Below are 26,413 nucleotides of genomic sequence, written 5' to 3'. Positions count from 1 at the left end.
CCAGACTCTGCGGTATTCACTTGAGGGCACCCCCAGTGGTACCAGGAAATCAAGGACTAGCAAGATTTGGTAGCATCAAGGCTTGATGAGTGGTAGAGAAATGGGTTCTCATACTCTCTCTGCCTTTGGCAGAACAGGTGCTTTATAGAGGGCAAAATTCTAAATGCATATACTCTGTGGCTCTAAAAAGCTGCCCATGTGCATAACAGAACTCGGAGTTGTACTAATGGAAAGATTGGGAGCAAACTAATACACATCACTAGAAGAGTTCACTAAAATGAGGTAGAGGCATACCAGATACAGAGTTTAGGAAGGAGGAAGGTGAGATCTCTGTGTACAAACACAGAGAAATTATCACGATAGATAAATCAGCATGTCATAAATGATTTTTTAAAGTTAGGAAAAAATGAAAAAATTATACACAAACACAGAGAAATTATCACAATAGATAAATCAGCATGTCATAAATGATTTTTTAAAGTTAGGAAAAAATGAAAAAATTATACACTTGGAAAAAGAAAACAAAAAAAAATCTGTATTTATTTCTGTACATAGATATAAAAATTCATAGGAAAAAGTTTGAAAAGACAGTTAACCAAATAATAAACAGGGATTACCTCCAGGGAGAGGAAAAGATCTGGAACATTAAATGTTTTTCAAGAATGCATTTACATATCATTTGTGTGTTTGGAACTAAGTTTTTCACTGAGCAGCTGGTGCCAGGTCTGAGGAAGAAAATGTACAAGATAAGCCTGGAACACCCTGACATATGAGATAGCAAGAAAGTTATCAAGGATGACAACAGTCCTAGCAAAAAGACTCTGGCACCAACTAACCAAACAGAGGTTATTCAAACTTAAATAAAATCGAGACAATAGAAACAAATCAAATATATTTAAGTCTTTAAGTTTCATCATGATTTATTGGATGGAAAAAGCTAACTGGCCACTTCCTGAAGATGACAGCAAACCAATTCATTATCCTGACAAATGGGTAAAGAAAAGGAAAAAAAGCAGTTATTTCATCTTTCATATATGATAACCAAATAATAGACAAGGGTAAGTATATTTCAAGTTAAAAAATGAAAATCAAAAAACAGGATTAAAGTGGCACCATTTTACAAACCTCAATAAACTAAAAGATGCCAGCATTTAGCCTCAGTGGCTGCTTAAATTAAAAAAAAAGAGTAAAAAAATCATACATTATGAAAGAACAAAGTATCTTGGTTTGCCAGCGAGAACCGACCTGATTCTGAGTAGGCCACTTAACTGCCAATTTACAGGAAACACACAGGACAAACAAACACATATAAATGGGCCTCCTGCACTCAACTGGCAAAATCTAGACAGTGGGAAAGCGTGAGGATCAAATGGCCAGGATTCATGAACAAATGTATTACAAGTGGAAAAAAAATAAAGGATGGAGGAGAAATCTGTTGATTAAAATGTTTTTTAGGAAGAACAGGACTAAACTATAGCATCTAGGAATGCACACATGGGTGAAAAACCCATAAAGAAACAGAGGAAAATGACTGCACAAAAGTCAGGACAGCTGTTTCTCTGGGAGAAAGGCAGGGGCTGGGGCACACAGGGTTTCAGGGGAGACTGGCACAGCTCCAGTTCTTAACCGGGGTGGCAGTTAGAAGCACATCTGCCTTTCAGTAATTCATTCAGCTATACATTTGTATTGTATGGTCTCCTCTATCTATATTTAATTTTACACTAAGAAGGTTAAATGATACACACACACAACAAAATCCCCCAAAATCCAAGGAAACTGTTATAACAATATTAACATGTGACAGAACATGTAAAAAAGAGCACAAGATAAAGTTAGTACGTAACAGTGAAACCCATGAAGAGAATAATCCTCATATTTATTCAACCAACAACAGAGGCCCAAAATTCATAAAGCAAAAATAGCCACTGCAAGGATGAAAATCAATAAATCTAAAATGAGTTGGGAAATTTAAACCTCTCTTAGAAACTTAGATATGAAAGAATTAAGCCTACTACATTAAATTTTAAGAGACCCTGATGGCTTAGACGGTAAAGAATCTGCCTGCAACGCAGGAGACCTGGGTTTGATCCCTGGGTCAGGAAGATCCCCTGGAGAAAGGAATGGCAACCCACTCCAGAATTCTTACCTAGAGAATTCCATAGACAGAGGAGTCTGACTGACCATAATCCATGGAGTTGCAAAGAGTCAGACACAACTGAGTGACTAATACACATGCATTAAATTTTATTTTTATCCAAGATTATATTTTTCTTCAATGAAATCTACATTTTTCCTCAATGAAATCTTAACAGTTTAGAAACAGAATAAAAAGCCTATGAACATGTCAGAGAAAACACAAATCAGTCACAGCAACCTATGTTATAAACTGCTCCTAATTCACAGGTGAACAAAGAATTTTATTTAAAGTTTTTATTTTTGCGCAAAGACTATCTGAAACTAGAAAGTTAACTGCAGAGCCACTGGGAAAAAGGAAAGCAATTTTGAATCCATTTAACATTAAAGAGTTTGTGTTTTCAGTAGTATCCTTAAGTATCTAAACAATTCCTTTTACTTGCATTAAAAAACTGATCTGCTTTCTTCTCTCCAATTTCACATTCTTACACTGTAACATTTAGATCCATGAAATTACAGCATTTATTAAAATTATCAATGTTAGGTTGTTACTACACTGAAAGTCCCAGTTGGCATTCTACTATTTTACTACAAAAGACAAATTATTATATGAATAGAATTACTTCTATCTTTCCTTAGTAAAGCAGACACTATGAAAATATGCTGACACACAATCTATGACTCCATCACTTGTTTCTTGCTTCCTTAAACAGAAGGAGCAACTTTACTTTTGGACTATCAATTAAATTTTGTGTGTACAGATTTAATGATACCACAAAAAACAAAAATTAAACTAAGAGTTGTTTCATTGACTCTCTTAAGCAAACAAAAAAATTCTGTAATCTACATTCTGCTTTTGAAAAAAATCCTCCATTAGCCTGACAGATAACTTTACCTCAAGGCTGAGACTGCCCTCAACATTCTGAAATCTTCAAAGAAGATTAACACATTATAAATGGAAAATCATACCAGTCTCCTAGGGTGGCTAGGATTAAATGGGATTAGCATGCAAAACTTCAATAGCTGCTTGGCACACAGTTTCCATATTTTATTGTTATTATTAAGCCTTAGTGCCCCTCGCTAGAAAATGTAAAGTAATACTGACTTAATAAAGCAGACATAAAAAAATAAGGTATTAGTAAAGCATGTCAAATACTGTGAAGGAAACTGATTATAACAACAAAACTAAAATGAGTTGGCCCAATGTTTCTGACCCCAGTCTCTACGTCTTCTCCAGAATTAGTATCCTACAGCTGTTACTGTTTTTCTTACACAGTCATGCTTTCCTTAATTTTTCATTAAATTCACTTTTAACAAGCTAATAATCACACTTAAAAATTTACTAGGTTAGATCAAAATTGTTATAAGAGACACACATTAAAAGTGCATTTAGAAAATTTATAACAATATTTCCATTATACTTGTAAAATAGCTGAATTTCAAGAATAAAATTGATATTTTTAGCAAAGGAGATTACATTAGCACCTAAAACCCTTGTTGGGAGGGCCCTTTTGGTCATTCACAGTTCAGCAAAGAGAAGGAAGAAACAGCTCCACCCTGCCACTCCACAGCCTCCTCTCTCTCATCCCCTCCGGAGACAACGGAATTATTAAAGTGTGAGTGACCATTTTTAAAAACCAAGTTATTAATTCCTACCACATACTTCCTATTTGGTATTAACATTAACTATTAAAATAGTGTCTTATCCTCTTTTGTGAACTTTTTTTCATAACCTCTTATTTCCTATTAGGAGCCCCATAGTAAGAACAATGCTTTCCTTTTTTTCCTCACATAAAAACTCCCTATTTGGGTCTTCTTAAAGAAAGCAGTTTCAGAGGGAGTGGCCACTTATATGTGGCAATTCACTGGTCTAGGGAATTCCCTTCACAGCAGTTCCAGTCACCTAAGGTCTAATAAGAATCTTCTAGGCCACACCTGAGCCAAGGACGCCCCGCTCTGGACTCCACAGGAAAACTTACATTGTGCCACAATCCATTCATACAGCAGCTTAGACAAGCCATCCTATCTGGGCCACAAGCAGAATCAACCATTCTAGAGCCTTTTTCTCATAAATTTGCCTCATGGGTTAACTTGTTATAAAGGTAACCAACCAACTAGAAGAATCTCTTTTCCTGAGCAGGTTATCATCATCAGGGTTTCAACCGAGAATATGTTCAAACAACTCAGCAGCACTGCCTACAGGATCCAAGAGGTTTCAGGGCTACAGAAGTCACTTCCTTTGGGGACTTACTTATTTACTAAGCATATGATGTCACAGTAAAATCTTGTTGGTTTTGCCCCCCAAAACCAAAAGATTATAAAACCACTTTAAAATATTGGCTTTATTAAAATGGAAAAAGAGGGTCATTACAGTAAAATGGGGCCTATGTGCAGTGGACAGACAGGCCAGTGTTCACTATTTTAAACCATTTCAATCAGCAAATCAGAACCAACTCAAGAAGATCAATGTCAACACTCACTTTTTGATTTCTCGGAGCAACATTCGGATAAGGATGGTCTGAAGTGGTTCAACCATCAATTTCCTCCACATGTCCAATGCTAGCTGCCAGGAAAAATGAGAATCATCAAGGCTGAATTACTCAGTGTCTTCTTTAAACATTTGTAAAAGTAAATACCTATCAGAAGAAGTATTTATAACTTTATTTCAAAACTCAAATAAAAACTGAATATACATAAGGAAAATAAATGTCTTAATTTAAAATGATACTGACTCTCATGTCGGACATTCTGAACAAGGAACAGAATTAAGGTTTTATCATTAACTGAAAATCTTACAGAAATAAATGATTTTTATAAAACCCTAGTTAAAAGAAGTTTGCTGCATCCACAGATTTCTATTTCATCTCTTCTGGGTTCTCTTTTAAGTCCATGTCCTTCACATTTTTTTTTTAAACTGTAAGAGTCTCAACATTTTCTAAATACATTTTATGAGCTTCTTCATACGGCAAACTATTAACCTTCTGGCATTCATCCACCATTAACTTAATTATTAAAATAATGCTCATCCCACATCTTTTCTGTTCTTCTCATCTATGTGAAAGTCTTAGTAAATCATAACAGTATTTCATTTATTTAAAATTTAGGATGTTTCAAATCTTGACAATTTTAAGACAATCAACTCAGTGTTCTTAAGAAGTCAGTGAATCACATTAACTTAGTATATAAAAACATGTTTATGTTTTCCAGTCTTTTAAAGAATTTCCTACCTCTCCTATTTCCATAAGTGGTTCATTCATATCTACACCACCATAACCATACTGAAGATCAGCTTCTGTCAGTTTATTCTTTTTAATAAACTGTGTGTTGAGATACCTGAAAAACAAATGTAGTATCAAGATGCTATGTCAAAATCAGTAGGAAAGAAATAACTTGAAATTTTAGAACAATAACTTTAGGGTTATAATCAACTACAGAATAGTTCAGTAATACGCCCCAAAGAAATTAGAAATATAATTTTTAAAAAAGATAAAAATTATCAGCCAAACTCTCTTTGCAAGGCCCTAAGAGACAAAAAGTAAGACCTCTAGGGTAGAAAAAAAAAATCCTATTACCACAGTCTCACTTAAAAAACTCAAGGGTTTTGCTCCCAAAATTTCCAATACTCTTAGAGCTCAACAGCTGCTATCCAAGGGTCAGACCCTCTACAAGTTAATTTGCTCATTCTCAGGTTCTCCTTAAATAAGCCGAGTTCACTCTGCAAAGAATTAAACAGAAAATGCTTAAAAAGATCAAATTCAAGTAAGTTCTCTAATTTATATTTTATCACCATTAAATGTGTACCTTTTGATTTTTGAACTAAAAACAAAATCACAATCACTAGGTAACAAAATGGAACAGACTATTACAGACACGTGGAAGGTCACTGTGTCAACCAGAGGGAAAAAGCTTTATAAAGAAAGACCAACTGTGACGAACTCTTAGAATCACTCAGATGAACAGAGTTCTAAGATTAAAGGAAATGTGTGCAAAGAGTGCGCAATATTCAAGTACCACTTGCCACCATCCCAGATTTCACAAGGCCCTTCATGCTCACCTCCTATAACTATTCGTTGGACAGGTTCTGCCAAGGTGAAAATGGCTATTAACGATACAAGTATTTAGGCAACAACCACAAAATCTCTGTATTAAAACACACGTTTGCTGCATCAAAATCAAAAGTCTACTCAGTGTTCACAGACAACTGAAACTGAAAGCAAAGACAACAAAAATCTCAATGGCGTAACTCCTCTGCCAATTCTAGGAAACGATGGGAAATAATAAAGCACAAGGCCACAATCGTTTACACACATTCCCTCCCACCTTCACTCAATTCGAGCTCTGGCCTCCAGGGCTTACACCATGGAGCTTCATTCAACATTTTAGTCTCTTCTGTCCACTGCTTACAAAGTCATTTCCTTCCAAGTACCATTGAACCTTCCCTTCCATCCTCACTATAACCCTCATAATTTCCTGCTGGGTTTCCAACCATGCTTCCAGCTGAGGAAAGGGGAACAGGAGAGAGAGAGGAAGCCTCAGCTCGAGACAAAACGCCTGCTTCACCTGAAACCAGACTCTCGGGCAGGGAGGCACCTCTGGCCTAGGTCACTCTGGTCTTGACTCACACACCTCTCAGGCCTAACCTGACCCCCAATCCAAACCACCCTTCACTCCCCAACCCCCAGTGAAGTTAGTATCCGATACAAAACTGTTTTCTTTTCCTCACAGTACTTGCCACTATGTGAAATAATTCTGTTCTCTCTGTCTGCACATACTCTCTAGAACGTGAGGGTTGCCAGACGGTGTCCAGAACTGTGGCCGGCAGACAGGCAGTCCTTGAAAAATACTCCTTCGAATTAATTAAATGAATAAACGGGTAACTTTCCAGCAAGCATGGATGGTAAAAACTACCAGTAGAACACAAGTCTGGAAAAGCAGCCTGGAGCCAGATCATAAGTCACGAATGCCAGGAAATAAAAACAGTCACTAATATTTATGGAGTGACTATTATGCATCAGAGACAGCCCTAAGCATTGCAGCTGGCTAAATAATAGGAGGTAGGTATTTGTGGTACCATTAGGATCCCCATTTTATGTGTAAGAAAACTGCAGTTTAGAGAGTTTAAAGAATTCGGCAGAGGTCCATCCACTACTAAGTGGCAGAGCTGACTGAGAAAATTCACAAGGGCCCCCTCTCTCATTCAGCAAGTGCTGACCAAATGCGTACTACACGCCAGGTACAACAAGGCAATGGGGACAGAAAAAAAATGTAATTTCTGCCCAGTGAGCTTACCCATCTGGCAGGACATAACAACAGGAAGAAATGTAACATTTCTGAGTAGGGGGAACCTAGCTGTCATATCTGCACCATTACATGTGCCTTTCTTTTAGAGCCTCTGCTCTAAACCACTCCTTTTCTGTGCAGTGTACCACGACCATCAGGAATCCTACCTAGAACGTTAGCACCACTTACCTCACGCTCCATTTTATCTCCTTTTCATCAGCTGGTCCTCCTGTTCTAAACTAGTCATCACCTCTTCCCATTATTTTCTTTTTTCACTTCCAATGCATTTGTTGACTCTTCGTTTGGATCAAGTGCAACATTTTCATGACTGGTCTCTGTTTCCCATTTCTGGCATCTCTCATTCATCTGAAAACTCTATTTTCAGGATACCAACTTCCTATCCAGAAGCCTACAGCAGCCCCCTTATTCCTATATTAAATGTAAACTTCTTAGCACTGCTGACTTGGAAGAGAAGCTGCTAGATCTGCAGCAGTCTGGATTCACTGATCCCTTCCCACGGTCTGTGTGTATACTTCAGAGCTTCATACACTGTGTTATTTCAGAGGACCAGTCACTATTCTCTTTCCCTCATGGGATAAATTTTAAACTAACTTTTATTATCTAGATCCTTCTCATTCCAGATATTCTACTCTTGACAGCTCAAGCTTGATAGAGAAGCTTTTAAAATAATTTATAGATATAACTGAAAAAAGTAGGATAGTTTTTCATTTTGATTCAGACATGATTCTTAATTTCTAAGTCACTGTAGCACTTTACAATAGAATTTATGAACCACACATTTTTTTTTTAGTATAATGAATCCTTTATCATTTATACTGATTGTCATCATAAAATTACCTTAAGGGATATGAGTATAAAGAGATTTTTACAAATTAAAAAAATCTTTAAAAGTAATCATGTTGACTAATATTTATTGAAATTTTTCTTAGTTATTATTTTAATGTAGATTAATTTATAAGCTTACATAATTTTCACAAGTGTCATTATTTTCCTGTATTTGCAGAAGTAAAAATCAAAGTAAGTAATTTGCCCATGATTATGTTTAACAAGTGGAAGAACAGGGATTCAATTTCAGATATTCTTTTTTTTTTATCTTTTTTTATCATTATTATTTTTTGTTTCCCATTTATTTTTATTAGTTGGAGGCTAATTACTTTACAATATTGTAGTGGTTTTTGTCAAACACTGACATGAATCAGCCATGGATTTACATGTATTCCCCATCCCGATCCCCCCTCCCACCTCCCTCTCCACCAGCTCCCTCTGGGTCTTCCCAGTGCACCAGGCCCGAGCACTTGTCTCACGCATCCAGCCTGGGCTGGTGATCTGTTTCACCCGAGATAATATACATATTTTGATGCTGTTCTCTTGAAACATCCCACCCTCACCTTCTCCCAAAGAGTTCAAAATTTTAAACGAACATATATATACTATGAGATCGTACAATAGCTTCCAATAAACCCTTTAAATAGTCTTTACTCTTTTGCACAGGTAATACCGCACTGCTCAGGTGCAACTCATGCACTAGTACACATTTTTATAATTCATCCTGGCTCAAAGTGGTTAATAATTATCCTCAGCTTTTCTGGAGTACTAGAAGTAACCCAATAGCATTAACTAACAAGAACTAAGAGCCTAAACGTAAATTTGAAGCCTCTAAGAAATCAGGCATTTCAACCTATCTTAGGAGAACTGCATTATGAGAACTGTTCTCATGCTAATTCCTACTGGATTTCAGGAGTTGTTAGTTCTCAAGCTACTTGCTCCAGTGCATGAGGTCGCAAAGAGTCGGACACAATTTAGGACTAAACAAATAACCTTATGTCCCAGCAGTTCCATCAAGGGCCAGCAGGGCCTAAACAGGTATGGAGTAGCAGGAAAAGTTGAACATTATTATTTTCCTTATGATCAGAATCCTTAAGTCACCTATGCTAAGGCACATCCATCTTATAAATCAACCAGAGTAAAGAAGAGGCTAGAAATTACTTCGAAATAATATTGAAAAATACTTTTGAAACAAAACTGATTTTTTTTCCCTTTACATTTCTTTACACAGATTTCCTTATAGACTGAGACTGCTAACAAGATAGCCTGGATAACCTACTATCCAACAAGTATCAAACACTTTTCATCTAATCACTGCCAAATGTACCTCCATGAGATCATGACTCAGTCTACCAGTATAAATTAACCAATGATGATCATCACATGAAGCCAACCACATAGAGGTCAAACAAAACACTCTAAGTGAATCCCGTGAGCCACTGACTCTAAGCCTTTGCTACAGACAGTGAAAGCTACTAAATGATCAAATCTGCACTTAAGAAATTTACTAAATAGAATAAATTAGAAAACAAAAGCTGGGAAACTGGTTACATTATCGTTAATATAAAGGTGAAAAATGAGAAAAAGGTTGACCTACCATACTATAATAGCAATGCAAAGGAAATAATAAATTTAAGAGACATTTGGAGGATTTGACCAAGAGGCATCAGGCAGAAGATAACCCCAAGTGAAGGACAACCGACTTCTGGCACATACATCTGGGTGTCCAGTACTACCATTAACTGAGATGAGCATTACTGGGGGCAGTGTGTGCAAAAATAGATAACAAGCTGTGAACATCTGCAACAGTAGGATGTACCCACAGAACACCTTGGAGGAACAGGCTGTCCTCTGAAACTGAGGCTGCCTGCAATAAACGTCTATTTTGGTAGTAATCAATATACAGGTTGTAGTTAAAACCAGGAGTAACTGAGATCATCCTAGAAAGAAAAAGGAGTGTGGCTAAGGAATGAGAATAGAACCTACATGACTGCAGTCTCTATCTTGAATGAGACTAGGCAGAATGAAGGCACTGAATGGACTTACTCAGGATGATATGGGTTTAAATTCTCCCCTTGTCATTTTTCCAGCTCAGGGACCTTGAGCAAAGCCATTTAATCTCTCTGACCCATAGTTTTCCTCCACTGTAAAAAATCACCTCATATGGCTTTATTTGTATGCACATATATATATGTGTGCATCATATATGTTATAAAACTTAATAAAGTTCTTTAATAGTACTAATTTGAATAACACCAAATTGATTTTGGTCAAGAGAGATGCAGAAGAACCAAGAGAATGCTGTCTCAGAAAACTACGAAAGAACAGAAAAATAACTTGGACCTTTGCTGAAGCATCTCAGCTAATGAGGGGTCCCACTGCCCACACACAGGTGAAGCGCTTTCTTTTGTCATCTGTACAAAAGATGACAAATCTGTACCCAGCTTCTCAGCAGGTGCAAAGGCACACAGGTGCCCTCACTCTGATCCTTAAACCTCCCTCTGCTCTCCCGCATAGTTTAGCTAAGGAATTCTTACAGTTTTATTTATGACTGGGTCACTTTGATGGATGAGGTAGGGAAAAAAATCAAATGGTGAGGACGTTTAATGGATGGCAGACACCATTTTATAAAAGGCAAAGCCACAGCAAGCCATGCCTTTGTTAGCCATTGCTGGTTTCTGGTTTGGTTTTATTACATTATGCTCTTCTAAGAAGAAACAGAGCTACTGGCCACTTAGAATTAAGCTCCAGTTTCTAACATAAGCAACCTACAACTAGTAAAGTCCAACGTTGATATAAAAGCAAACAAAAAACCCATAAAGCAAAGAAGGACAAACACAGGAGGTGACCATACCTCGGCCCCGGTGTGGCTTCCTGCAAAGCACTGTGTAAATGTGCAAGTCAATGCAGAGAGGGCACAGTTCTCACTGCAGCCATCACAGGCCACTGGGGCCAGCATCATTCCTTTCTCTATCCACGACCCTTCAATCAACGGGATTCTGCCTGTGTACCCCAGCACCTATTTCCAGCGTTGGCGTGAATGAGTCAGAGAGGACCAGGCCACAGTGCCGCGGAAACACGTAGGAGGGGGCAGTTAAGACAGGAGATCTAAGCAGGAGACCGAGGCAAGAAGTTCAGGGCAGGGAATGGGGATTAGTCACTCAGGGAAAGGGAGAAAAGCAATCCAGACAGACGGACAGAACGGCATGAGGAAAGGCAGGATGAGCTGAGGCTGGGCACCTCCATGAGACATAACATACTGAATCCTGGAGTCAAACAGGAACATGCTGGAGGAGCGTGCTGGCTTAGAGCCACCAGAAGTTTCATCCAAGCCAAAGTTTCACTTTAGAGCTGTCAAGATTTAATGCGTGCTACCCAGCCCCAGACAACTGAAGAAACAGGGCTATGCCATCAAATACAGCTGCAGTTTTCACAGACTGTTCCCACACGTGGCCTGGCTCCCAAGTATCCACATGACCCGCACTACAGAACTTTCCCCTTAGCAGAGAAAAGTCCATACATCATGAAACGCTTCAGTTCCGTGCATTTTAACAGGTCATAAAAGCAATACCGTCTGTCAGGGGACTGAAAGTGCGCTTACCTGTACAAGCAGTCCATGTAGTCTGCACCCTTGCTATATTCCTCCCAATACCTATGATACATAACAAGCACTTGCTCTTCAGACTCCAGAACTCTCTAGATAAAGAAGAAAAACACTTTTTACTCACAAAGCAATGAACATTTTCATTTGTAAGCAATGAAATTTATCAAAAATTAATGTTCTTACATAAGTGACATAATTTGAGAATTATATATTTACAGATTACATTCTAATTTAACTACCTTCAGTAACAATGAAAGAGTTAGGGGAAAAAAAACGTGAATCTTAGAGATGAAAATGAAACATCCACATTACAGAGTAAATGCTTCATTTCCTAAGATAAAAAAATAAAATGTAATGGTTTGATGCTGTTTCTTGTCAGATTAAAACAGAATGTAATTCTATTGCCATGTATCTCTTTTTCCTCATGTCCATCAATTTTGATCAGACTGCTAGTTGTACATCATCACCTCACATTATTCACTTCTGTGAATAAGACTATGAAAATTGACAATTTTTCCACATTCTCCAAATAAGTTATTGTATATTTACTTAATAAAATAAAAATAAAAGCCTACTATCTTTTGAAAAATGAAAATCAAGCTGAAATCTGAGGCCTGGTATTTAAAAAGTTAGTTTTAATGGAAATTCGGTATAACAATAAAAATTCACTGGCTAGGACGGACATTCCCAGAGTCACCGCTTCTTGTACTTCAACTGTCCTTCCATCAACTGTCCATGTGACCTTGGGCAAGTCCTGAGCTCAACGCTCATCTAATAACTCTGATGAAATGCTATGCTTTTAAACTTGGGATTTTAACAATTAAAGCTCACAATGATAGGAAGAGCTGACAAATAGTACTTTTTTTGCCTACCATGTGGTAAATAAAAACACCAACCACTATTAATAATGCAACACTTCCCAGGTGGCATAGTGTGGTACAGAACCCACTGCCAATGCAGGAGACACAGGTTCACTCTCTGGGTCGGGAAGACCCCCTAGAGGAGGAAAGGGCAACCCAACTCCAGGATTCTTGTCTGGGAAATTCCACGGACAGAGGAGCCTGGCAGGCAGAGTCCATGGCATCGCAGAGACGGACAAGACTGAGAGACTGACATGGCACAGCATTAACAATGCTAGGGAACAGGGCCCCCTTGGGAACTTCTGTGGCTGGTGGGATAAAATATAAATCACTGCAGTCATTCCTGAGTATCAGCAGGGACTGTTTGTAGGATGCCCCATGGACATCAAATCCCACAGAGGCTCAACTCCCCTACAGTCAGGCCTCCACATCCACCAATATGGAAGACATAGACATGGAAGACCAACTGCGTTAAGTTAAAAAAATAAAAAATGTTCATGACCTAAGACCTAGTAATTCTAAGTCTAGGGACTTACCCTATTTAGAAATAATAATAAACAAATAGATAAAACATGCTTTGGAAAATGAGCTTTTCTTCAAAGGTTATACGGGAAATATCACAGCATCAATTGTGCTCTTATAGGTTATTACCCTTTGAAAAAGGCCTCATCCTAGTCGTGTACAGGGTTAGACACACTACACAGTTTATGTTACTTTATTTTATAGATAAAAGAACCTAAAGTTCAATCCACGAGGTAGGTTAAGTGAGTTGCCCAGGGTCACAGGGCTAATAAAAAGTGGTCAAGTTTTTAGCTCAAACAATAAATGATCTCATCCAGTTCCTGATAAGATCACTAATCCGAAATAAGTTAGAAATGCTGCCGTTCGCCAAATACTGCAAATTCGTTCACTTTGTATACGCAGATCATCAAGTCTGTGATGTTTCCCTCATGTGCATGGCACCCTGACCAAAATAACTGGTCATGGGGAGTTCCTGTCGTACTTCTTCATTTACCATTCTCCTTTTTAATCCTAGGACTTTCAAGATAGGATATTAAGAGGCAGCTAAAAGGTTGATTACAAAGACAGAGATTCACCAAGAGGTGGGGAAGGGACAGTAAAAACAAAAAAACTTGGTTCTACAAACACCATCTGAAGAACATGTGAGGACTTGATTTCAAGTTGAACAAATCTTGATTTGAAACTCTCCTCACTTACTAGTAGCATAACCTTGAGCAACTAAACTGATTTCCCTTGGAGAACCTAACCACACAGTGCTTGACTCATAGCTCTTAAATACATTTCAGAAAAATGCTATTTAGGAAACAAATAACCTTAACTTGATACAAGTTCTGCACTGGAAAACAGTGAACTAGTCAAATAACTATGTAGCCATAAACACACTTATATCATGCATACAGCAGACCTTACCTTGTGCAAATGCCGAACATGATTTTCCAAAAAAATCTTAGTTTCTGTATAAAGTCTTTCTCCAAGGGGTTCAGGATAGGCCACACATAAAGCATAGATATCTCTAGTTAAATTGTTAAGGTTTTCATATTCACTGGAGACATTACTTTAAAACAAATGAGATTTAACTGAAGTTTGAACTCAAGTTAAAACATGAAAAACCTGTATTTCACTCTTATAGTTTAGGATTATATAGATACATACAGAATGAAGACCGACCCAACACATGAGAGGACAGGATCACATAAGGTAAGTCACACACCCCAAAAAATGCTTTGTAAACAAAAGTTCTAACATATGATGGTGCACAATTTTCAGAGGAGGGTGGGGGGCTGGTTTTTTTTTTTTTTTTCAGTTTCAAAATATGCAAGATTTACGACCGCTAAAATTTCTACCTAAAATATCTGAGTATCAGAAGTCAACCTTATATTCTTGGGCAAAATAACAGGAAAAGGAGAGAAACTGGCTGGAGAACAATTAGGAACACAGTACTTTATTTTTCAAAATAAAATTTTAAAACTGAGATTCCAAGTTTGCTGTTTGCGCAGACATTTTTTTATTTCAGGGGAGGAGCAGAAAACTCACGATCAGGTGAAGAGTAATTGGACCATCTTAAATAGATCAGACAATAAACATCATAGAAATATCAGTAACTGAAGGCACTTCTCAAGGAAGCAAGCTATCTCAAAACCATTTACAAACCAACAATAACTATATATTCTGCAGAATAAGAACACATTTAATTACTCCATTTTCTTTAACTTCTGCTCATTTTCTTGTCATCTTCTATGACCAACTCCTTCTCTTCTCTTTTTACTCATTATTTTAGTTAAAATAGCCTTAAGAGTACCTAAGTACTTGCCTAGCCCAACCTCATTCATGCACAAGTAACTTTTAACACTTTTTAAAGTTTTTACTAAGATTCCAATCAGAAACAGTTCATGATGTTCCACACACACACACCAAAAAAACTTAAAAGAGACTAGTTCAATAATAAGCTCTTCAAAGGCAAAACCCATGACCAATTATCATCTAAATACAATGGAAAGTACAAGAAGTCAGGTGTCAGAAACCTCGCAAAATCCGTGCTCCTCAGAGACTGCCAGCAGAGTGTAGGTGGGCCCCTTCCCCCCGAGCACCTTCCGCATCTATTACATCTGCCCCGCTGATCCGACAGGCGTGCTTGGGACACCGAATAACACAGAAATGTAAGAGATCTCGGCAAACCACGAAGCCTTCTAGAAAAGTTACCATCATATTCTGTATCTGCAGTGACCAGAACACAGACAGCCTATCAAATGTTTCTTACTGACAACTGCAACAGAATTCAAAGACCTTCACTGTTCCTGCACCAACATTCAGTTTAATATCAACAACTGGGTTAGGCACTGACAAGGTGAATCACTCTTACGAAATTCCAGCCTTTCTAGAGAACACACACCTTGTTCAGTGAGGCAGCCATCCTTCAGCACCAGGGCACTGCTGGAGAGGGCAGCGAGCAGGAGATGACAGGAACCTACACCCACACTCTGGTAATAATACCTTCACGTCTCATCTTCCCTTTAGATGGAAAGAGTCTCTGGTTCCTGCAGGGACTACTCAGTCCATAAAGCCTCCTACAGGGCCCTTCAAACTAGAGACCAGGCCTCAACCCTACTCCCTTCCTTCATGCGGAATGTCCTGTGGTAGAAGGTGAAGGCAGGTCAGCAGTCTGCCAGGGCTGCCCCCAGGCCCTACCAGCCAAGGCGCCTGGCAGACACTGGGCAGAGCTGGTGAGACAACCACCCACCCTTCTCCCCAGCTACCTGCAGCTGAGGGTTCCTAGAGACTGCTTTAACCTCCTAAAGCACTGGAATGCTGTGGGTTTTTCTCAGAGTATATATCCTGGGTGCTGGAGGTCACACTGTGTTTTTACCTATATAATGATATTATTAATGCTGTAATATACATATAATATACATGTCTGCCCTCTTAGCAAAGAAGGCAGCATGTCAGTCTCATAATCTGAAGGTCCTGAGTTTGAACCTCAGAAAAGGCAGATCACTCTTTTAGGGCTTCCCTGATAGCTCAGTTGCTAAAGAATCCACCTGCAATGCAGGAGACCCCAGCTCGATTCCTGGGTTGGAAAGATCTGCTGGAGAAGGGACAGGCTACCCACTCCAGTATTCCTGGGCTTCCCTTGTGACTCAGCAGGTAAAGACTCCATCTGCAAGGTGGGACACCTGGGTTCAATCCCTGGGTTGGGAAGATCCCCTGAAGAAGGGAAAGGCTACCCACTCCAGTATTCTGGCCTGGAGAATTCCATGGACTGTACAGGCCAAAAGGTTGCAAAGAGTTGGACATGACTGAGCAACTTTCACTTTCATATAGACACACTGTATTCAGTTCAGTTCAGTTGCTCAGTTCTGTCCAACTCTTTGCAACTCCATGGACTGCAGCACGCCAGGCCTCCACGTCCATCACCAACTCCCAGAGCTTACTCAAACTTGTGTCCATCACGTTGGTGATGCCATCCAACCGTTTCATCCTCTGTTGTCACCTTCAATCTTTCCCAGCATCAGGGTCTTTTCCAATGAGTCAGTTCTTCACATCAGATGGTCAAAGTATTGGAGTTTCAAGCTTCAGCGTCATTCCTTCCAATGAACACCCAGGACTGATCTCCTTTAGGATGGACTGGTTGAATCTCCTTGCAGTCCAAGGGACTCTCATGAGTCTTCTCCAACACCACAGTTCAAAAGCATCAATTCTTCAGCTCCCAGCATTCTTTATAGTCCAACTCTCACATCTATATATGACTATTGGAAAAAGCATAGCTTTGACTAGACGGACCTCTGTTGGCAAAGTAATGTCTCTGCTTTTTAATATGCTATCTAGGTTAGTCATAGCTTTTCCTCCAAGGAGCAAGCATATTTTAATTTCATGGCTGCAATCACCATCTGAACTTATTTTGGAGCCGCAAAAAATAAAGTCTGTCACTGTTCCCATTGTTTCCCCATCTATTTACCATGAAGTGATGGGATCAGATGTCATGACCTTAGTTTTCTGAATGTTGAGTTTTAAGCCAACTTTTTCACTCTGTTCACTTTTATCAAGAGGCTCTTTAGTTCTTTCTCACTTTCTGCCGTAAGCGTGGTGTCATCTGCATATCTGAGGTTATTGATATTTCTCTCAGCAGTCTTGATTCCAACTTGTGCTTCATCCAGCCCAGCGTTTCTCACGAAGTACTCTGCATATAAGTTAAATAAGCAGTGGTGACAATATACAGCCTTGACGTACTCCTTTCCCAATGTGGAACCAGTCTGTTGTTCCATGTCCAGTTCTAACTGTTGCTTCCGTACCTGCATACAGGTTTCTCAGGAGGCAGGTCAGGTGGTCTGGTATTCCCATCTCTTTCAGAATTTTCCAGTTTATTGTGATCTATACAGTCAAAGGCTTTGACATAGTTAATAAAGCAGAAATAGATGTTTTTCTGGAACTCTCTTGCTTTTTCAATGATCCAGCGGATGTTGGCAATTTGATCTCTGGTTCCTCTGCCTTTTCTAAATCCAGCTTGAACATCTGGAAGGTCACAGTTCACGTACTGTTGAAGCCTGGCTTGGAGAATTTTGAGCATTACTTTGCTAGCGTGTGAGATGAGCGCAATTGTGCGGTAGTTTGAGCATTCTTTGGCATTGCCTTTCTTTGGGATTAGAATGAAAACTGACCTCTTCCAGTCCTGTGGCCACTGCCGAGTTTTCCAAATTTGCTGGCATATTGAGTGCAGCACTTTCACAGCATCACCTTTTAGGATTTGAAATAGCTCAACTGGAATTCCATCACCTCCACTACTTTGCTTGTAGTGATGCTTCCTAAGGCCCACTTGACTTCGCATTCCAGGATGTCTGGTTCTAGGTGAGTGATCACACCATCATGGTTATCTGGGTTGTGAAGATCTTTTTTGTATAGTTTTTCTATGTATTCTTGCCAACTCTTCTTAATATCTTCTGCTTCTGTGAGGTCCATACCATTTCTGCCCTTTATTGAGCACATCTTTGGATGAAATGTTCCCTTGGTATCTCTAAATTTCTTGAAGAGATCTCTAGTCTTTGGCCTTCTATTGTTTTCCTCTATTTCTCTGCACTGATCACTGAGGAAGTGATCGCTTTTTTATCTCTCCTTGCTATTCTTTGGAACTCTGCATTCAAATGGGTATATCTTTTCTTTTCTCCTTTGCCTTTCACATCTCTTCTTTTCAGCGTCTCTTCTTTTCGCAGCTATTTGCAAGGCTTCCTCAGACAACCATTTTGCCTTTTTGCATTTTTCTCTTGGGGATGGTCTTGATCACTGTCTCCTGTACAATGTCACGAACCTCCATCCATAGTTCATCAGGCACTTTATCAGATCTAATCCCTTGAACCCAATCCCTTGAATCTATTTGTCATTCCCACTGTATAATCACAAGGGATATGATTTAGGTCATACATGAACAGTCTAGTTGTTTTCTCTACCTTCTTCAATTTAAGTCTGAATCTGGCAATAAGGAGTTCATGATCTGAGCCAGTCAGTTCCTGGTCTTGTTTTTGCTGACTGTATAGAGCTTCTCCATATTAGGTATAGTATATATTATGTATGTTATATTAATTTTTTAAAATAAGATTGCTGTCATGTAGGAATGCAGAGCAGCAGGTGTTAGACCATAGGGAAACCACCAATCTGTTTTCATATACAAGCCCTAACTCACAAATGTAGACAACCCAGTTAAGAACTGCTTCTGCCTCACAGCCGCTGAATGTGCTATGCGCCCTCTGCCTGGCACGGTGCCCCTAGGTCTGTGTGTGACCTGCTCCCTCCCTTTGTCCTAGTCTTTGCTCAAGTTTTATCACCATCCGCAGAGAGACCTTCCCTGACCACTGTCTGCAGAGCTGCACACACACTCCAGCCACACTCAGACCCTTGACCTGCTTCAGTCCTCCCCAGCCCACCGCCCCGATATTTAACCTGTTATGATTAATAGAAGCACTAGCATTAGGCTTGCTTTACATCTACTTAATGCCTATCCCTTCAGTAGAATGAAGGGAAAGTGGCTTGTTTTGTTCACAGCTGTACTCCCAAAGCCTGAGGCGGTGTCTGACATACACTAAATCTCAGTAAAGTATTTGTTGAACAAAAGGTTATGGAAGATTGTTGACTGCCACATACGGGCAATAAACTTGGAACTGGGAACAATAATACATTTGAAAACAGTCATACTGGAAAGTTCTTCCACTTAGGAAAGCTTAAACCTGTTTTCAACAAGCTTATGAACCCAGCACTGACAGGCGCAGGCATAGGTGCCACCAAAGGATACGAGAAGCGGTCGTTCCACGTTGCTCTCTCCACATACTCCAACATCACCACAGCTTTGATTGTCGTGAGGAGTTTGTTCCAGGTTTCATCAAAATCCACTACTCTTGGTTTCAAAGACATTGTGCAAGTTTAGTGTTGAAATCTGTTAATTAAAGACAGTGCTAACATGAGCATGAATTCCACGGGGTCAGTCACTTGTCTCTGTAACAATCGCATCATCAGACAGCAGGATGCAGGAAGGGGTGAGAACAGAGCCTGGCACTTGGTGAGACAATCAACACTGGCTGCCATCTTTTCATGAGTGTCCCGACAAGGAATTCCTCAGAATGTTTGTATTCACTACAAACTCTAAGAAATAGAGAGCTTTTAACACAGATTATTTATAATTCAGAGTGGTCCAAAGAATGAGAAGCTGCACGTGCTGAGAGAAAGAAGCTGGGGCTCAATGAGTCAAAAAGTTTTGAGAAATGCATAGCAGATACTCAGTCAAGACAAAAAGGCTTCAGCCCCAAATCCTCGTGATTTGCACTCCTTAAACTGGAGACCAAGCCCATGTATGAGGAAACGCAAAACCATTAAAGGGTTTCTTTTCTTAAAGCATCAGTTTAGCTGGATTCCAAATCCTTCTCCATAACACACAAGAAGAACAGAATCAAAAGAAAAACCTCTTAAAGCCACATTTAATTGCACAAGGGAGCATTTTTCCAGCACAAGCCTTCACATCCTCCCCGAAGTTTTCCCTCATTACCGGGACTGTGAAGCCCCAAGTCAGTCAGCAGCCAGGGCCAAACAAGGAGGAAACGCTCTTCCTCTTTGTGTCCCACTGCGGGGAAAAGGAGACAGCAGGGGGAAGGCAGGATGCACAGAGAGAAAGGCAACGAGACAAGAGACCAGCTGCATGGTCCACGGGCCTGGGCCCTTCTTACGTGGTGAAGAAAAGAATTCCAGAGGAGTCCAGGGAACAGACTTCAAGGAGAGAAGAAAAGGAATCAGAGAGGTCAGACAAAAGCCCAAAGAGGGTGTGCCACACCAAATCAACTCCCTCTCTGATCAACAGACCAGAGACTACCTCCAGGCCTTAAACTTCCTCTAACTAGCAGCAATCCCTGTGTGTATATGTGTGTATTAGGGGAAGAGGGGAACCTAAAGCTCCAGTTTTAAATCAGAAAATTAACCTTAACTCCTCACACTTTTCACACATCCTATCTGTGTGGGATTTTCTTAAATCCTTCCATTCTCGTGCAACCCCATGAAAGCTCTGGGGTCAGGCCGTCGACAGTTCCAGTTTGCATTAATCTTTTATTTATCAAAGAAGTACTAATAACTGTTAATATTTATACAGTACTTACTATGAAAGTGAAAGTCGCTCAGTCATGTCTGACTCTTTGCTACCCCATGGACTATACAGTCCATGGAATTTATTCTCCAGGCCAGAATACTGAAGAGGGTAGCCTTTCCCTTCTCCAGGGGATCTTCCCAACCCAGGTCTCCCACATTGCATGTGGATTCTTTACCAGCTGAGCCACAAGGGAAGCCCAAGAATACTGGAGTGGGTAGCCTATCCCTTTTCCAGCGGATCTTCCCGACCCAGGGATCGAACAAGGGTCTCCTGCGTTGCAGGCAGATTCTTTACCAACTGAGCTATCAGGGAAGCCCATACTTACTAAGAGCCAAACACAAATCTAAGTGCTTTATATAAAGTCACTTAATCCTCCCAACAATCTGATGAAGTAGGGCCCACTGTTCCCTCCATTTTCTGGATAAGAAAACTAATTACATGGTGATTAACAAACTTGCTTAAGGTCACAGAGCTATTTATTGATGGCATCAGGAGGATTCAGACCTGTGCTGGAAACCCTGCCCTCAATTGCCATATACAACTATATGCTGTGTGCTCAGTGATGGCCGACTCCTTGCGGCCCCATGAACTGTAGCCCACCAGGTTTCTCTGTCCATGGGATTACCCAGGCAAGTGGGTCACCATGTCCTACTCCAGCAGACTTAGTAACATCCTTAGTGAGTACTTAGATACATGCCAGGCATGGTATTGGTGAGGGTAACAGTGATCAACAAACATAGTTCTTGTCTTGTAAGAAAATTAGACTCTTGGATCTGGCATTCAGCAACAAAAATAACATACCTAAACCACAGAGCTGACCGTTTCACTCTGGTTCTTAAAGCAGCTATCCACTATGGATAGCATCTGGTTTAAGCTCATTGGCAACATGGCTCATCAAGCTTCCATGATGTGACCTTGGACTGAAGCCCCTCCTCACCTTGCTCTTCTCCCTTCCTTGGCATCACAATCTGAAAACTTCTTTGCTTAGAGGTCACTGAAGACAACAGGCTGATTCACAAACACTGAGTGTTACCCTGATTGCTTTCCGTACCTAAAATTCTTCTCTTCTCCATGCCTCCTCCTTTCAATCCATTCACCTAACTCCTACTGATATTTTAGCCTTGGCCCAGAATATTAGCTTTTAAGAAATGTTCTGGGCCCATTTAAGCTAGGTAAGGTGTCTTCTGTATGACTTCAGAACTCTCTTTAACCACTATTAGAGAATTAAACTATCCTCAGCCAATTCGATGGACATGAATTTGAGCAAGTTCCAGGAGTTGGTGATAGACAGGGAAGCCTGGCATATTGCAGTCCACGGAGTCACAAAGAGTCAGACATGAGCAACTGAACTGAACTGAGCCATGATTATCTGAGTGTTTCCTCAGGGGAGGGAGACTACTGTGTAACTGGGTACCAAAAGCTCCTTTATTTAAGCTCCTTAAATAAAATGTATGCTCCTTCATCTTATTAAATTGTCTAAACGATCATTTACTCATGGAGAATTTATATAAGGACGTAAAAGAGAGAGGGCAAAGAAAGAAATGTTATGACAATAACATTTATGAAATTTCCATTACATTTAAAAATGATTCATAGATTAGATTTTCTCACTGAGAGCACCATTTCTAAGTATCATATGGCTGTTAATAATTACAAAAGTGATTTATATAAACATAGACCTACCACATGACTCAGTAATTCACTCCTATGCAAGAGAAAACATGTCCACACAAAAACTTGGATATGGGGCTTTCCTGGTGGCTCGGGGGTAACGAACCCACCTGGCAATGCAAGAGACTCTGGTTTGATCCCTGATCCAGGAAGACCCCACATGCCACGGAGCAACTAAAGCCCAGAAACCACGACTACTGACCCCACTTGCCACAACTACTGAAGCTCAAGTGCCTGAGAGCCTTGCTCTGCAACACAAAGCCCTTCAGTGAGAAGCCCAAGCACCACAACAGAGAAAAGCCCACATGGCAACAAAGACCTGGCCCAGCCAAAAATAAATAAAATAAAATAAAAAACGGAAAAACTTGGACACAAACGTTCATAGCAGCATTTATTCATAAAGGCCAAAAAAGAGGCAATCATTCAAATGTCTATCAAGGAAAAAATGGATAAATAAAATGTAGTACATCCATACAATGATTATTCTGTAACACAAACAAATGGAGTACTGACAGATGCTACAATATGGATAAACCTCAAAAACATACTCTGTGAATAAAGTTGGTCATAAAAGACCGCCTATTACAGAGTTCCGTTTACATGAAATATCCAGAAAAGACAGATCAGTAGACACAGGAAGTATTTCAGTGTTTGCACAGGGTTAGAGGACCTGGAGAAAAATGGAAAGTGACTGCTAATTAGGTGATGAAAATGTTTTAAAACTGATTGTCATCATGTTTGCACAACCCTCAAATGTGCTAAAAACCAGTGAACTGTACAATTCAAATGAGTACACTGAATAGTATGAAGGATAACTCAATAAAGCTGTTAAGACACTTAAGGTGAAATAACCGTACCAAAAATTTTGGAGCAATTTAATATGGAGGGGAATGTAGGGGAGAACAGGTACATTTATATGATTGCAAATTCTGAAATCTCAGTCTCCTTCTCACTCCCATGCTAGAGTCACCAGGTCCCATCACTAGAGGAATCTATTATATGTGTCTGGGAGTATTTTACGCATAAATGTCACTATTCCCCCTTTTTACATAATTGAATATAGAGATGGTTTTTCTTCATCTGTTTTATATAAATGGCATCACACCACTTACTTAACAATATATTCACTTAACAGTACATTTGGAAAAGCATTCTATATTAATACTTAAGGATTTCTTTAATCCTAATAGCATTTCTTGGAGAAGGAAATGGCAACCCACTCCAGCATTCTTGCCTGGAGAATCCCATGGATTGAGCTACAGTCTATGACACGGCTACAGTCCATGGGGTGGCAGAGTTGGACACGACCTAGTGACTAGGCAAATAGCATTTCACAGTTTGGCTGTACTTGGATTCATTCTATTATGTTTGATATGATATGTGATGAGTCCTCCAAAATTAAAGTACCTAGTTTAATATCAGTATTTTTGAGTTAAAATAGTTTTTTAAATGGATTAGTAAGTTATTTTCACATTGACAGCAACAAAGTTTTCTTCTAAAGATACTGTTAACACAAGTTACAATTGCTACAAATACTTATTAATAAGAAAATTACAATTTATCATTATCCTTACTGTTCATTAAATACCTTCTGAATTCCTCTTGTGTGATACATATTATACATACAAACAGTACTAACCATCAACCTGCAAGTCAGCAAAATTCAGACTACAGGAAACTACTGGATAATCAGATTTCTCCAATAAATTATGCACTCACATAAGATAGAGAAAAGAAAATGAGAGTGAGAGACATTTACGGATGAGAAATTAAACTAAAATAGACTGAAAAGGCATATTACTCTACCATAGTATGATTGTTCCTATTTGGATCTAGATTTACACTCTTTTTTTTAAATTTATATTTATGATAACGCTGGAAATCTGAAAACACTGAGACCTTATGACCTTAAAAATATTTTTTATAACAATAATGAGAGCTTTAAAAATGAGAGTTCTTATCTGTCAAAGACACATCCCAAAATACTTATGAATGTAATAAATGCTGTCTGAGACCTACCTCAAAATTAAATGGCTTCTTTATGAACTGATTGATAATTGTTGAGAATGAGTGACAAGTACAGTAGGCATTATTAAACTATTCATTCTCTGTATATGTTTGCAATTTGTCAAAGAAAAAGGGTTTTAAAAAAATCTTTACCATCATCATCATTAACAGTTCCATAAATATGAGGAAGAGTGGGGAACACATAAAAGAAATCAGAATCAGAAAGTTTTTTTAAAAAGTATTATAAATCCAAAATATCTAACAATCAATTAATATGCATTCTAGAAAATCAGAATAAGAGGTAATTATCAAAGAAAAAATACTGCAGAACTAATGAACATTAGTTTTCCAACTTAGAAGGTCATACTGAGTACCCAGAATATTTGATTTTAAAAATAACAAGGCACCGCTTTCTGGCATACTAAACCACTGAGGATAAAGAAAGGAATTCATAATTTTTCAGAAAAGAAAAAAGTCATAACAGACTATAAATTATATCTAGATTTACAATTGCAACACTGGATGCTGGAAGGTAATATAAAGCAACGCCTTCAAAATGCTCAGGGGAAAATAATCACCTAGAATTCTCTATCCAGAGTGGTATCAAATAATTTACATGAAATCATTTTACTCAGGAATCTCTTGGAAGATATCCTCTATCAGGAGGAAATTAATGAACCAAGAAAGACTTGGGATCCCAGAAACAGAGGAATCGAACACAGGAGAGGAACAGGAATTTTTCAGGACAGAAGCTTGACAGATTTTAAAAACAACCCGTCTATACAGACACAGAACAAAGGGCTCCAGGAGGGTTCTCTCCAAGAAAAAAGAGGGAAGGATACTTCCAAACTTATATTACAAGGCCAGCATTACCATGATTACCAAAGGACACCACAAGAAAAGAAAATCTAGATACACATAAAGGGTTGAGTCCCTTCGATGTTCACCTGAAACTTTTATATTTGTTATCAGCTATACCTCAATACAAAATAAAAAGTTTAAAATAAATAAATAAACAACATGGGTATCAACATAAAAAAATACACACACCCCCAAAAGAAAAGAAAGCTACAGGCCAATATTCTTGATGAACATATATGCAAAAATCTGCAAAAAAAAAAAATTTAGCAAGCCAAATTCAACAACACATTAAAAGGATTGATACACCATGATCAACTGTGATATATTCCAGGGATACAAGGTTCAACATCCACAGATCAATCAATGACATTAATAAAATGAAGAAGAAAATCACATGATGATCTCAACAGATACAGAAAAAAGCATCTGACAAAATTCAACATTCATTTATGACAAAAACTCTCAACAAAGTGGGCATAGAGGGGATGTACCTCAACATAATAAAGGTCATATGAGACAAGCCCACAGCTAACATACTAAACAGTGACAAGCTGCCTATTAACTACTTAGGCAGTTTCTAGTAAAGTTAAGCATATACTTTCCATGGGATCCAGCAATTCCATTTCTGGGTATTTACACAGGAGAAATGAAGACATACATTTACAGGAAAACCTAAACATTTAAACCTAAAACCTCTAAATTTTTAGAGCACCTTTATTAATAAACCAAAATGCACAAACCCAAATACCCCATCAACTAGTGGATGGAAAACAAAATATGGTGAATTCACACAACAGTATACTATTCAGTATTAAAGTGGGACAAATCACTGATATGTGGACAACAGATGATTCTCAAAAGCATTATGCCACGTGAAAGCAGACATACTCATTAGGCTACGTATTATATGGTTGCTGAAAAAGTCAAACATACAAAAACATACATCAAATCACTGATTGTCAAAGACTCAGGACAGACTGACTAGTATTCTGACAACAAACATTTTATAATCAGTTA

General features: G+C 38.9%; 1 protein-coding gene across 2 annotated transcripts in view; it reads right to left on the bottom strand.

Moving 5' to 3' along the window:
• Positions 1–26,413, bottom strand: part of CUL2 (cullin 2) — a 69,664-nt gene that overhangs the window by 34,423 nt on the left and 8,828 nt on the right. Inside the window, exons 3-8 of one of the 2 annotated variants that reach the window (XM_070472023.1) lie at positions 19,520–19,660; positions 14,155–14,257; positions 11,861–11,955; positions 5,361–5,466; positions 4,614–4,696; positions 618–725 (exon numbers count right to left, since the gene is read on the bottom strand). In XM_070472023.1, coding sequence (XP_070328124.1) covers positions 618–725; positions 4,614–4,696; positions 5,361–5,466; positions 11,861–11,955; positions 14,155–14,257; positions 19,520–19,638 — 614 coding nt within the window. In that variant the 5' untranslated portion in view covers positions 19,639–19,660. The remainder of the gene's footprint in view (positions 1–617; positions 726–4,613; positions 4,697–5,360; positions 5,467–11,860; positions 11,956–14,154; positions 14,258–19,519; positions 19,661–26,413) is intronic. The other variant, XM_020872687.2, reaches the window with a different exon arrangement.

Source organism: Odocoileus virginianus, chromosome 9 (assembly GCF_023699985.2).
Source record: "Odocoileus virginianus isolate 20LAN1187 ecotype Illinois chromosome 9, Ovbor_1.2, whole genome shotgun sequence".
NCBI lineage: Eukaryota > Metazoa > Chordata > Mammalia > Artiodactyla > Cervidae > Odocoileus > Odocoileus virginianus.
The sequence above is the reverse complement of the archived record's forward strand: the minus strand, read 5'-3'. Positions and strand labels throughout refer to the sequence as shown.